The sequence below is a fragment of the Notolepis coatsorum genome, assembly GCF_963971535.1.
Source record: "Notolepis coatsorum genome assembly, chromosome: 5".
NCBI classification, from domain to species: Eukaryota; Metazoa; Chordata; class Actinopteri; order Aulopiformes; family Paralepididae; genus Notolepis; species Notolepis coatsorum.
The window spans coordinates 96,129,092-96,144,438 of record NC_140169.1 but is presented as its reverse complement, the minus strand read 5'-3'; the positions used below and the strand labels follow the sequence as shown (position 1 = coordinate 96,144,438).

The following is a 15,347-nucleotide window of genomic DNA, read 5'->3' as shown; positions in this document are numbered from 1 at the left end:
AAGTTCCCCTTCTTTGCAGGGCTATAACTTTTTAAATTGTATTGCTAAATTGACATTACTATGGCCCATTCAACATCAAGTATCTATTGTTCAGGGTGTAGCAACGTTATACTTTTTCATTCACATATTCATACTAAAATACGGTCTAAAGTATAAGTATGTTTTTATCGTTTTCTGCAGCTTTCTCCAGAACGTGATTTATAGCCCCAAATGCATTATATTGATCAAATACAGTTTGATAGGAATCTGCGCGAGATAAAAAAATTCAAATGGACGTGCTTCTAGAAGTTACTACTGATCATCTGATGTTGACCGGATGGGGGGGGGGTTGTTTATAATTCCGTGGCCAACGTTAGATGATTCATCTAGTGTGGGTGATATGATCATTAGAGCAGTTAGTATCGAACACGTTAAAAAATAACGCTGAATCTTACCGTAGCTTCCTCATAGCGTTGGGCGATGAGCGTGGAGCAGAAATATTCCTATTATGGGATGTAGAAATATGCGATCCATTTCCAGGTTGTATAATAGTATATACGTCCAAATCATGTTGTTTATCGAGTTATTGGTAACGGATTGCTATCCGTTGTGTCTAGCTCCAGTCCTCGGACCATTAGCGAGTGATCGGACCGAATTGGAATGAGCACCAGCTTCCATTTCCTGTTTCCGCTCTGGGCGATCCGCCGATCGGCCACCAGATGGCGCTCTTGAACCGTTGGAGAGTTGAGAGGGGATCAACAGTAGATCTCAAGTCTCCGGGGGAGAAATATGATTTCGATCACAGATTTTTGAACTATTGATATCAAAGACGTGGTACGGCGTCTTTGGCAGAATGAGCATGGCGGGGAATGACGTGGAACGGCGTTTTTGGCGACCATAGTGTTAAAATATATCGCGATATTTATCGTTATCGTTATATCACCCAGCCCTACCTGATTTACACACCTAAAGTAGCTTGTGACCACCTGCTCTGCACACCTAAAGTAGCTTGTGACCACCTGATTGTGACCACAGGCAGAAGCTCACATACCTCGTAACCTCGCTCAACTTGTTGGTTCCAGGCTGTATATGTGCACTATGCTTTGTTAGCTTCATATCACAGCTGGGCAAATTAACATATAAGACTGAAATTTACTTCAGATCTCCCGGGCAATGGCATGTCATGTAATCGGAAGCATTTTATACGACCTAAACATAAAATCAAGGAGTAGTCATTTCTTTACAGTGCTCTAATTATAGATACTATATATACAGTACGCTGACGACACCCAAATCTACATCAGTACACAATCCCCCCACAGCCCACCCCTCAGTCACATCGAATCCTGCATTACCGAACTCCAAACTTGGATGACTCACAACTTCCTCAAACTGAACAGTGACAAGACTGAACTTCTCATTATTGGCACCAAAACCACCCTCACCAGATCCGGACCCATCACACTCACCATCAACGACTCCACCATCACCCCCTCCCCCCTAGTCCGAAACCTTGGTGTCCTCCTTGACCCCACCCTCTCATTTGACCCCCACGTCCGCTCCATCGTAAAAATATCCTACTTTCACCTCCGCAACATTGCAAAAATCCGTCACTGCCTCTCCCCCCCTGCTGCTGAATCCCTCATTCACGCCTTCATCTCCTCCCGCCTGGACTACTGCAACTCCCTCCTCACTGGTATCACCTCCCGCTCCCTCCATAAACTGCAAATGGTCCAAAATTCAGCCGCCCGCCTCCTCACTAACACCCGGTCCCGCGAACACATCACTCCTGTCCTCCACTCCCTCCACTGGCTCCCGATCAAGCACAGCATAAACTTTAAAACACTACTCACCTTCAAAGCCCTCCACAGCCTGCCCCCCCCCCTACCTGACTGATCTCCTTCTTCCCTACCGCCCCACCCGTTCCCTCCGGTCCTCATCCACTGCCTCCCTCACTGTCCCGACATCCAAGCTTAAAAACTTTGGAGATCGGGCCTTCTCTCGTACTGCACCCCGACTCTGGAACTCCCTCCCCCAGTCCATCAGAGACTCCCCTACACTCTCCACCTTCAAAGCTCGCCTCAAAACCCACCTGTTCTCCCTTGCCTTCAACCCCCCCCCCACCCATCACCCCCCCCCCCCCCCCCCCCCCCCTCCAACCTGATTGATGTCTGTCTCCAGTCTTTTTGTGCTATCATGCTGTCTTCCCTGTTCCCCCCATGGTCTCATGTTCCTTTTGTTTTTGTTTCTTTGTTGTTTCTTTGTTTTTGTTTCTTTGCTTTTGTTTCTTTGTTTGTACTCTTGCTCCCGACTATTGTCAGCAACTTCGGGTTATTGAGAAGCGCTATATAAATTAAATTAATTATTATTATTATTATTTAGCTCAGAAAAATACAAGTTGTGAACAATGAAAATGAGCCTTAAACATTACGCTAGTTAAACTGATACCTACAGTAGGGAAGAGTCTATTTTGCCACTCTATCGCCAACTGATATAACACAATAGTGATTCTACCTGGACAAAGGCTATGAATGTGTTCTCAGCTGTTCTAAAACCAGGGTTCCCAACGTTTTCAGGCCGGGACCCCCGAAATAACAGTGTCAGATAGCTGCGACCCCCCACTATTATAGGAGGTATATAATTTTTTTTTAATGTATAAATGGAAATGTATGGTTGAAACATGCAAACGTTCAAACGCACACACACTAATAAGCATTGGAGGCTTTTAACCAGGGCCGGACTGGGGAAATTATTCAGGCCAGGAAATATAGTGCGAAATATAGCCCCAGTCAGGCCACTTTTTAAGCGGGGGGTCCCCCACCAGGAAATGTTGTGTTACAAAGACTTAATTTCCTTCTGGTGCAGGAATTGTTTTATTTGTACCCTTTAAATGCCAGTGTTTGTGATGGCATTACTGCATAACATTAAATTTTTTTTGGGAAATCATCTGGCGACCCCTCTAGTGGTCGCGACCCCCACTTTGGGAACCCCTGTTCTAAAACACTGGTGTCTGGCAGGACATTCCAGGGAACATCATCCGGCACAACAGCAATGATCCCTTATCGCCAGTAGATTAGGATTGTTTTTTACCACTTTAATTAAGACTCTTCTCTGACGGTGAACCGTCCAGGTGTCCAGGGAGATGGGCGAGGCGGTGGACGTGGTGCGGGACGAGGCGTCCTCCATCTTGGAGGAGATGGCTCACCGTCAGCAGCTCAGCACTGTGCGCTTCTTAGCCTTCGCTTTCAGCAAGATCTTCAAGACCCTGCTCAGACACATCTGTGTTAACGAGGAGGGAGTCCAGAGGGTGAGTAGACAGAGGGAGGGGGGAGGGAGGGAGGGAGTCCAGAGGGTGAGTAGACAGAGGGAGGGGGGAGGGAGGAGGGAGTCCAGCGGGTGAGTAGACAGAGGGAGGGGGGGGAGGGAGTCCAGAGGGTGAGTAGACAGAGGGAGAGAGGGAGTCCAGAGGGTGAGTAGACAGAGGGAGGGGGGGAGGGAGGAGGGAGTCCAGAGGGTGAGTAGACAGAGGGAGAGAGGGAGTCCAGAGGGTGAGTAGACAGAGGGAGGGGGGAGGGAGGAGGGAGTCCAGAGGGTGAGTAGACAGAGGGAGGGGGGAGGAGGGAGTCCAGAGGGTGAGTAGACAGAGGGAGGGGGGGAGGGAGGAGGGAGGTCCAGAGGGTGAGTAGACAGAGGGAGGGGGGAGGGAGGAGGGAGTCCAGAGGGTGAGTAGACAGAGGGAGGGGGGAGGGAGGAGGGAGTCCAGAGGGTGAGTAGACAGAGGGAGGGGGGGAGGGAGGAGGGAGTCCAGAGGGTGAGTAGACAGAGGGAGGGAGTCCAGAGGGTGAGTAGAGGGAGGGAGGGAGGGAGGGAGGGAGGGAGGGAGGGAGGGAGGAGGGAGTCCAGAGGGTGAGTAGACAGAGAGAGGGAGGGAGGGAGTCCAGAGAGTGAGTAGACAGAGGGAGGGAGGGAGGGAGTCCAGAGGGTGAGTAGACAGAGGGAGGGAGGGAGGGAGGGAGGGAGGGAGGGGAGGGGGGAGTCCAGAGAGTGAGTAGACAGAGGGAGGAGGAGGAGGGAGTCCAGAGAGTGAGCAGACAGAGGGAGGGGGGAGGGAGGAGGGAGGAGGGAGTCCAGAGAGTGAGCAGACAGACAGACAGAGGGAGGGAGGGAGGGAGGGAGGGAGGGAGGGAGGGAGGGAGGGGGGAGTCCAGAGAGTGAGCAGACAGACAGACAGACAGACAGAGGGAGGGAGGGAGGGAGGGAGGGAGGGAGGGAGGGAGGGAGGAGGGAGTCCAGAGAGTGAGCAGACAGACAGACAGACAGAGGGAGGGAGGGAGGGAGGGAGGGAGGGAGGGAGGGAGGGAGGGAGGAGGGAGTCCAGAGTGTGAGCAGACAGACAGACAGACAGAGGGAGGGAGGGAGGAGGGAGATAAAAGGCTTTACCATTAACCCAAGGCACTTAACCCAAAAAAAAATTGATACAAAAGGTTTTTCGATGGATTCCGATAGTATTGGGCGTGCTAAATAACATTACTAAAAGTCGACCAAAATCGACCCCCCCGAAAGCCGCCATTTCCAAGATGGCGTCCAGATGGCGGTGGAGATATAAAATGGCTATATCTCAAATTGAGAATATGGTGCAAAGGATTTCTCAACTGATTCTGGTACCTCTGGGCATGTTCACTAACATACTAAAAATCTAGGAAAATACACCTTCCAGAAAGGCTTAATTTTCAAGATGGCGTCCAAAATGGCGGCAGACCAAGTTTAAAATGGCTATATATCTCAATAGAAAAAAATATATAACTATGATTTTTCACTTGATTCTGGTACCTCTAGACATGCTTGTGAACATACTAAAAATCTAGGGGTAGTCTATGGGGAGAACTCAGTAGCCCATATGATGACAGGCAAATCAGTTCAGAGAGCATTCCGTGGCCATCTTCTGGTTGACAAATGTCTTAACCGCATGATAATATCAGAAATGGTAGATGATAGTCATGAATTTGCAGCAATGGTTGAACAGTCTGAAGCAATGTATACCTCAATAGTTAAGGGTGAAATGCCCATTGGAAACAGTGTTCACATCAGAGACCCTCATTACAATAAATGAAGAGCTGGGAAAAAGGAAGATGGAACTGTGTGCTAGATCCAAAACTAGTCAGTTGTGGCTAAATTACCAACACATGTTAGAAGTTGCTAGGTCACTGATAACAACAGATCGCACAGGTTCCTGGCTTTTGCACCTACGCGCTGGTTCTGAATGCATGCCGATATTCGCTGCGGCTGGGCATTACAATTACTTGAAATCGGCACACTTTTATGTCCAAGAGATGAGTCAGCTTCACATCAACCACCCAGATGTCTTCAGACAATTTGAAAAGGGTTTTCATGTTATCCGTCGCAGCAGCCAATCATGGGCAGGCCTCAGCTCAGATCTTGTAATCGAAACAACATTGATGAGGTCATTGAAGACTACAGGAGGGATGACACATGGAAGTGGAATGACCGACAATCAGAGATCCCTTTGGACAATGTCAAAGGGCATAACATCAGAGTATAACACCGCAATGCAGGAGTTCTCAAACCAGACATACACAACATCAGAACAGCACAAGGATTCAACAGAGGCAAGGATGAAAAGGGATGCTGCTGACCTGGAGAAGATCACTTCAAAACTTGCTATATGTTCACCTTTCTCTCCAGACTCTTCTTTAAGGAATGTTGTTACAGGTGTTGTCGCTGAGGATGGAGTGAACGTGCATGATTATGACTCTGTTGGACGCAACATCATGCACAAAATGATCGGACAGCCGGCATTCACATTTTCATTTAGTAGAAAGGATAAAGCCATAACCCTTGGACAAAAATCGTCTATCAAGGTTGCTCCTGATCGAATCATTGATTCTGCACTTCTTTTTCAACGTTTCCTTATTGTCTCCCAAACTGGAGAGCTGTCATTGGAGGAGGTTATGCGTTACGAACTCAGTCCTTTCCCTCCTGCCCTCTTTGAAGCCGGAAACGTCTTCCGCAAAGCTGATAAACCACAACTAGCGCACGCGATCTGTGATCATGCAAGTGATGCAATCCTAGATTCTGTACCAGAAACGGAGCATTATGTTCTTGATGGTGGTTCACTCCTTCACCGAATACAATGGAAGCACGGACAAAGCTATGGTAAAATTGCACAGTCATATGCAGACTTCACCATCCAACATTATGGCTCAGCTACAACCATTGTGTTTGATGGCTATGAGGATGGGCCATCCATTAAAGACAACACACATCAAAGAAGAGGAAACAATATTCATCCCATTGTCAACTTCACTGCTGAGACAAGAGTTCTCAGGTAAGAAGGAGGAGTTCCTGTCAAGAGATCTGAATAAACAGAAACTGATCCACATGATAAGTGATGAACTGAAAGAACGGGATTGCACTGTGGTCAATTCACTTGTAGATGCTGATGTAGACATAGTAAGGGCCGCAGTGGGATCATCTCTTCTTCACACCACGACAGCAAGGGCCTTTATTTCAGATCAGACAAGTCGAAAGCTGATGGCAGTTTTAAAGTGTACGCCATAAACCATTTGAAAGAAGTACTCGGACAGGATGTGTGTTCTCAGTTGCTGTTCATCCATGCTGTGACTGGCTGTGACACAACTTCCCGGATCTTCGGAGTTGGCAAAGAGACAGCATTCCAAAAACTTGTAAAAGGGGATCCTGTCCTTCAGGCTTGTGCCAATGCATTCACTGTACCAAACCAGACAACAGATGTGATCGATGACCTTGGGTGCCAAGCAATGGCTGTCTTTTTTGGTGGAAAGTGCACAGATTCGCTTGCAAAAATGAGATATAACATTTTCAGCAAGAAGGTTGTCTCAGCTTCATCAACGGTAACACCTGAACGTCTACCACCAACTGAATCTGCTACCAAATTCCACTGTCGTAGAGCATACTACCAGGTCATGGTCTGGATGGGAACAGATGATGGTATAGATGCTCTAGACTGGGGCTGGAACCTGCAGGACAATAGATTTGTCCCACTCATGTCAACAATGAATGCTGCTCCAGACAGTCTCTTGAAGGTCATTCATTGTAACTGTACCACTGCCTGCAAGACACTTCGCTGCTCATGCAGAAAATATGGACTACCTTGTACTAGGGCTGGGCGATATGGAAAAAAATCATATCGCGATAACTATATGATAATTTTTTTTTATTTCTCGATATCAATAATTATCGAATTGTTATAAGTATAAAAAAAAAAAAAAAAAAAAACATTTTTTTTTTTTTTTAACAACGGATGTATGTTTATTTTGCAGCAATTCTTTGTCATTGACGCCATCTTTAGTGTTACATCCCCTCACACTCCAGTTCTCAGGCTGCAGCTGGTTTAAAAGCTAAAGTAAACCGGCTTCTCTGCTGGCTGTGGCTCCAGAGGAGTTGAACAGTTTTGGCTCTGCTAGTTTATTTTCGATCTTTTGGCGCTTTTTTGGTGGACAAACCACCGCACATGTGCACTGTGACTCGTGACTGGAGTCTAGTTCTGCTAGCACACATAGCCTACTGTGTACAGACGGTTTCAAAATGTATTTTAAATTAGAAAGCAAACAAAATAAATGGACAAGAGAAAAAGAAATCTGAATTTGGTCAGTATTGTCATTTGGACAAGCAAAGCCATTACTTTAAGTTGCAGGCAAGAAAGACAAGTATGTCCACTGGCTCTGGTTTTAAAACTGCCCTGTTGCAGGTAAAAAAAAAAAATTTAATTTCGATATTCGATATCGATTATTAAAATATATCGCGATATTTATCGTTATCGTTATATCGCCCAGCCCTACCTTGTACTACTGTCTGTGGACCATGTCAACTTCATGAATGTGACAATCCACATAACAAGTTTCTCCCAGAGGATCCTGAAGATGATGATGAGTAGGCCTAAAGACCACAATAAGTGGGTCATTTATTTTGTGTTCAACACCAAAGCCAGCTTTCTAGGTTGAATATAATAACCAATTTTAATTTTAGCCAAAATAAGCTACAGGCAGCCATTTTGATGATGCAAATGATGCATTCCTAGCAGATATATTTAGCTAGATATTTTGCTCGTTATTAATGTATAGAGGTGCCAGAATCAGTTTAGAAATCCTTTAGAAATGTTTTCCCATTTGAGATACAGGCATTCTAAGCTCCCAGTCGTCATTTTGGACACCATCTTGAAAATTAAGCCTCTTCGGAAGGTGTATTTCCCTAAAACTTTAGTATGTTCCTAAGTATGTCTAGGGGTACTTGGGGTACCAGAATCAAATGAAAAAAACATTTATATAATTTTTATATTGACATATATATATAGCCATTTTAAGCTTGGCCAGCCGCAATTTTGGACGCCATCTTGAAAATGAAGCCTTTCTGGAAGGTGTATTTTCCTAGATTTTTAGTATGTTAGTGAGCATGCCCAGAGGTACCAGAATCAGTTGAGAAATCCTTTGCACCATTTTCTTAATTTGAGATATAGCCAATACTACCAGAATCCATTGAAAAACCTTTTGTATCAATTTTTTGGGGGTTAAACCATATATTGACTCGCCAGAGAGAGAGAGAGAGAGAGAGAGAGAGAGACTCCTAACCTGTCTTGTTTCTGTGTCTAGCTCCAGCAGGCCATCCAGGAGCACCCTGTGGTCCTCCTGCCCAGTCACCGTAGTTACTTGGACTTCCTGTTGATGTCATACATCCTGTACACCTACGACCTGCAGCTGCCCGTCATCGCAGCCGGCATGGGTAAGCTCCACCCACTACTAGGGTTGCCACGGTGATGTGAAATTTCCCACAAACTCATGACAACACCAGTATTATCGGTGACACCGGACATTTTACACAATGCCGGTACAATATCTGTATTTTATTTTAATTTAATTTAATGTTATGCGGCTACATTGATTTGCTGTGTCTGTCGGTCTGTTTTTAATTCATTCTCAATGACTAGTATCGATTTTTTTGGACAGACAGAGTTGACGTTAGGTTCTATTTAAAAAATAAACCAACGGATAGTGATGCCTTGTGTAAATTTTCTATCTGATGGATCAATGTAGCTGCAGCCGTTGCTGATTTGTCCTCTGACCTCCTCTCCAGTCAAGCTTTCGCTGCTGCAGAGTTTAAATATGAATGATTGCCGAATCCTATTGATAACACACTTATAGTCTTTTACAAATTTTAGTTTTTTTTTATTAGATGAATGTGGGCAATGATGAGCGAAAATAACTGAATGGGTTTTATTTATATATATATATACAGTAAAAACGCACACGACTACCACGGCAAGCCTACCCCGCAGTTGCTGCACCTATTCTGAGATGATTTTCTTCTTGTCTGGAAAATGAGAAAGTAGCTGATTGCAGTGTATTTTCCCTTCAAAAAGTATTCAATAGTCTTGACATATTTATTTTGATATATTGGGTCTGTAGAGCAAGTTGGACAACATTTTCTTAAAATTCTGTCTATTTTTCTAGTAAATAAGTGAGTTATAGAACCAACTGAGAGCACCAGCCCTTCAACACACCACTCACTATGGTCTGGTGCATGATACCAGACACCAGACGTACTCCTAGAATGAACGAGACGTCATCGTTTCTTCACACGCAAGAACGCACGTTATTTTCAGAATTTTCTTTGATTAAATAAAAATACGCAGCCGCCTCAACCACCAAGATGCCAGGAATTGGCTCTGCAGAAAGTCTGCATACTGTCTAATATATCTCTACTCACTGGCTAATATATCTCTACTCACTGTCTAATCTCTCTACTCACTGTCTAATCTCTCTCTCTACTCACTGTCTAATCTCTCTCTACTCACTGTCTAATATCTCTCTCTACTCGCTGTCTAATATATCTCTACTCACTGTCTAATATCTCTCTCTACTCACTGTCTAATATCTCTCTCTACTCACTGTCTAATATATCTCTACTCACTGTCTAATCTCTCTACTCACTGTCTAATATCTCTCTCTACTCACTGTCTAATATATCTCTACTCACTGTCTAATCTCTCTACTCACTGTCTAATCTCTCTACTCACTGTCTAATATATCTCTACTCACTATCTAATCTCTCTACTCACTGTCTAATCTCTCTACTCACTGTCTAATATCTCTCTCTACTCACTTTCTAATATCTCTACTCGCTGTCTAATATCTCTCTACTCACTGTCTAATATATATCTACTCACTGTCTAATATCTCTATTATTTGGCTAATATTGCGCTATTCACTTTCTAATATCTCTTTTGCAGATTTCATGGCGATGAAGTTTGTGGGAGAGATGCTGCGTATGTCTGGAGCTTTCTTCATCCGACGCTCGTTTGGCGGAGACAAGCTCTACTGGGCCGTCTTCTCAGAGTATGTCAAGACCATTCTCAGGGTAAGGAGAACTTTGTTTTTATTTATATATATTAGGGGTGGGGGAAAAATCTATACGTAGTAGTATCGCGATACTTTGCGTGGCGATACTGTATCGATACAGGGACGCTTAGTATCGATATTTAATTATTCATAAAAAAAGGAAGTTGCATTGTTCATTTCAATACCTGTAATAGTACAGTAGTCCACACACACACATGTGCATTCAGTTAAGTTGGAATATGACTGTAATACAAACAGTTCAGTTTGTCAGGTACATGCAACACAGATTACAGTGTTTACATCTGTCTGCTTGAGAAAATACCATGTTCTGCAATAAAAATGATTGAAGTGAGATGAACAGACTGAACTGAATGTTGACAAAGTTTTACTTTGCAGTTGAAAAAAGGTAATAAATTAAATGTTATCAAAAAAAGAAAATTCTTGCAATACTCAGCGTATCGCCATATATTTAGTATCGCGATACTATCGTGACGCAAGTATCGCGATAGTATCGTATCGTGAAGTCTCTGGCGATTCCCACCCCTAATATATATATATATATATATATATATATATATATATATATATACAGTGTATACAACATTATTGTGCATGCTATCATACAAAGTTATAAAGGAAGACTATATAGTTTGAGGTCGGTAGTTATGATTCACTAGCTAATATGTGTAAGGCAGTGTAGACAGTGAAAGCATAGACTATTTCAGTCAGAATTCTCCCCTTTCGCTATCTGCAACACTATCGTTGCTGCATCCTGGGCTTAGCACCGCACAGGATGATTGTGATTGGTTTAAAGAATTCAAACTAGTGTTTTTCCCTATAGCGGAATGATAATGGGTTCAGCCAGACCTCTCTCCGACACTGGCACAGCACTAGTAACGTAGTGTAGAGTGACACCCCTGCACAAAAAGGGCAGCAAATTAGACCCAGGCAACTACCGCCCTGTTTCTATCCTTACCTCCATCTCGAAAGTCATGGAAAAAATAGTATACGAACAGGTCAAAAAGTACCTCGTGTAAAAAAATCTAATCTACGAAATTCCAATCTGGCCTCAGAACATCCCACTCCACTGACACATGCCTTCTCTATTTAAACGACCACATCAAACAAGAGGTGGACGCGGGCAAATACTGCGGCATGGTCATGCTGGACCTACAAAAGGCCTTCGACACTGTCAATCACACCATTCTGATTGACGAGCTAAAAGCAATTGGTTTTGATAGTCTATCAGTGAGCTGCATGCAATCCTACCTGTAGGGGAGAGAACAGATGGTGGAGATAAACGGTACCCCCCCCCCCCCCCCCCCCCCCCCCCCTCCCAGTGAGCTGTGGTGTTCCACAAGGAAGCATACTGGGACCGCTACTGTTCCTAATTTATGCAAATGACATGTCGTCAGCTTGTGACTGCAACTTGTTCTTGTTTGCGGACGACTCAGCCCTGCTGGTCTCTGACAAGAACAAGTTACAGGTTGAAAAAACCCTCAGCTCGGAACTAGGCAAAATCTGCATATGGCTCGCTGATAACAAACTATCATTACACATGGGCAAAACGGAGTCCATTCTCTTCGGTTCAAATAACAAACTCAGCAAGACCGACAGCTTCTCAGTTACAGTGGGTGACAATATTGTCACAAGTAAAGATGAAATTACCTACCTGGGTTCCATCCTAGAGGCTAATCTTTCCTGTGACAAAATGGCATCCAATGTAATAAAAAAAAGTCAACCAACGAACTCGATTCTTGTACCGGATCTCCTCTCTGGTAAACAAGAATACCCTGAAGACTCTGGCAGGAGCACTCATTCAAGGGTACTACGACTATGCTTGCACCTCATGGTACCAAAGCACCTCAAAGGCGCTAAAAACAAAATTACAAACATCTCAAAACAAACTGGTCAGACTACTGCTTGACCTTACTCCTAGAACCCACCTCACCCCTGCCCACTTTGACAACCTAGGATGGCTTAGAGTAGACGACAGAGTACAGCAACTTGCAATGGGCCTGGTCTACAAGATACACTACACAACCAAGGTACCCATGTACATGTCAAAATACTTCCCAAAGGTCAGTGAATACCACGATCACAACACCAGAGGGAGCTCCACAAATCATGTTAAACCCAGATTCGGCTCAAACAAGGGACTAAACACGTTTAGCAATTATGCCACATCAATGTGGAACACCCTACCCAAAGCTGTAAAGGAATGTGAATCACTACCCACTTTCAAAACCACTCTCAAAGAACACCTACGGGAGACTGCTATTCGAAACTGGCCCCTGTAGATGTCCTAACCCAACCCCCTACAATGTACAGTAAATGAAGTATGGTTTTGTCAATATTCCAATGTACAGTTTTGCTTGTACAGTGCCCCCCCCCCCCCCCCCACCCCTCCTACCCAACACCCCCCCCCCCCCCACCAAACCACCTCCAATGTACAGTCCCCCACCCACCCAACCGCACCCCACCTACCCAACCTCCTCCAATGTACAGTTTCTACGTCAAATGTATATACTCTCTTTTCTGGACTCTTTTTGTATCACAAACAGTACTGTATTTGCAAATCTGGTATGTCATAATGTATAGATGTAGCAGTACCGTCTATCTGTATGTCGTGTGTGTCATATATGTTATGATGAATTGAAAATGGGGGACCCTGATGTAAACGAGACGAAAGTCTCTCTGGTCTGCATCCCCTTAACAATTGTATGTATTGAGCTGTACTGTACTGTACCCATTCTGCAATCTGTTAATAACGTTTTCAATCAATCAATTCAATCAATCAATCAATCAATCAATGAAATTAATAACATAGTGTGGAGAGAGGTATGGCTATGTCAGACTAACAATGAACAAACCACTACAGCTAAAACCACAGAACCCGACAACATCCAACAATAATAACTAGGGTTGTAAGTTAACGATAGACGTTTTCAGACTCTACAGCAGGGGTGCCCAACCTTTTTTGAACCAAGATCTACTTTTTAATTTTTACTAGCCAAAATTGTATATTGTAAGCCGTCATTTGAGGCTTTATAAAAGCAGCATAATGAACACAAATCTGTCAGTGCCGAGTCCGACCTCATCTTAAATAACAAACAGCATTGCTTGTTGTAGTTAACAAGGAGAGGCTAATTTTATTAATCGAGATCTACTTGAAATCAGCCCGCGATCTACCTGTCGATCACGATCGACTGGTTGGGCACCACTGCTCTACAGTATACAGTATGAATTTCGATTTGAGGTCATGTTTTTCAATTCTTTATGCTATGTTCAAATTAATTCATACTACAGAGCTCTAATTATAGGTTATTATTACTTAAGCATTACATCACAAGACAGAGTGTGTTATAGAAATTAGATCACGCCTATGGGTGGTTGTTAGGCCCGAGGCACAGCCGAGGGTCGTTAGACCCCCATAGGCGTGATCTAATTTCTATAACACACTCTGTCGCGTGATGTACCGGTAATGCTTTTATACAATGGCCGAATTCATCCAACCTTATTGCTATACAATAAACACACATTAATTGAAGATTTATTGACAACCATCCGCAGAAAAAGTTGTTCCAAAAAAAATAAAAAAGAGAAGTTGCCTCCGTGTGGAAGCAGCTCAGAGGTGCGCTGTTTCAAGGCAAGAATGAAGTGAGTGTGTGTTATTGGTTTGATTGATTGATTGAACATTTTATTAATGTCCGCCTTGTTTCGAACTGGTTATGCTTAGGCCCTCTTTCGAAGTCGGTTATGCTTAGAGTTTATCTTTAGAGCAGGGCGATAGACCACCAGCCCTGATTCCAAACTCTAAGCATAACCGACTTCGAAAGAGGGCCAAAGCATAACCAGTTCGAAACAAGGCGGACATTAATAACATTTTCAATCAATCAATCATTCCAATAACACACGCTCACTTCATTCTTAGATGCTTCTATAGAAAGTAGCTTAAAAAAAAGAGAGATTTCTTTTTAACCTACTTTCTATAGAAGCAGCTGAGAGGTGCGCTATTTTAACACATTGTCCGCCATGCATTGTACCCATCCTTGGGCCCAGTCTGCCAGTGCTATAACCCTATGGAGATGTTTACCTTCTTTGCAGGGCTATAACTTTTTAAATATTATAGCTATATCGACATTACTATGGCCCATTCAACATCGGGTATCTATCGTTCCGGATGTGGGAACGTTATATTTTTTCATTCATACATTGTCGTGTTAATACCGTCGTGAATATAAGTGTTTTTAAGGTTTTCTGCAGTAATTCCTAAAACACGAGTTATAGGCCCTGACTCATATGATAGATTATCGATTGGCGTTTCTTTCCTATACACGCTATATAAAAAAATTCAAATGTATATGATCGGTATACATTGTTTCATCATGCGTGAAGGGGGGGGGGGGGGGTCGTTTATAATTCCTTGATAGTCAGTAGCGTCTTTTTTTTACTATGGGTTGATACGTTGATCAGATGGATTGCCGTGAAATGAATAAACAATCGGGCTGAAAATAACGTTATATTCCTCTTACCGTTCGCCGATGAGACTGGAGGAAAAATATTCCAATTATTTGACGTCGATCTGCTAGATCAGGGGTCTGCAACCCTAGGCACGCGTGCTCTCTCTCTCTCTCTCTGGCCTTGCTCCGGTGGAGGGATTGGAGGAGGAGGGTGTGCTTTGTGTGTGTGTGCCATCATGTTAAGCCTCAGTTAAACCTTGCGACGACTGAGCTGTGTTCTGTGTTCTGAGCTGTGTTCTAAGCTGTGTTCTGTGTTCTGAGCTGTGTTCTGGTCATGTGACACTACACATATTTAATTGAGACCCTTTATTATTTCAATTTAGCTGGAAATACATTGATGCATCATTCAGTAACATTTTCAGAGCCTTATAACAAAAACATTATTACGGTCACCATTGTGACCAGTGGGATTAACACTTTCTTCGCCAGGCTTATGTACATCATTATACCCTTC

The 15,347-nt window shown here is 43.8% G+C and overlaps 1 protein-coding gene across 2 annotated transcripts in view; it reads left to right on the top strand.

Moving 5' to 3' along the window:
• Positions 1-15,347, top strand: part of gnpat (glyceronephosphate O-acyltransferase) — a 74,093-nt gene that overhangs the window by 7,149 nt on the left and 51,597 nt on the right. For both annotated transcript variants that reach the window (XM_084313752.1, XM_084313751.1), the window contains exons 3-5: positions 3,110-3,286; positions 8,625-8,754; positions 10,262-10,389. In XM_084313752.1, the coding sequence (XP_084169878.1) occupies positions 3,110-3,286; positions 8,625-8,754; positions 10,262-10,389 (435 nt within the window). The remainder of the gene's footprint in view (positions 1-3,109; positions 3,287-8,624; positions 8,755-10,261; positions 10,390-15,347) is intronic.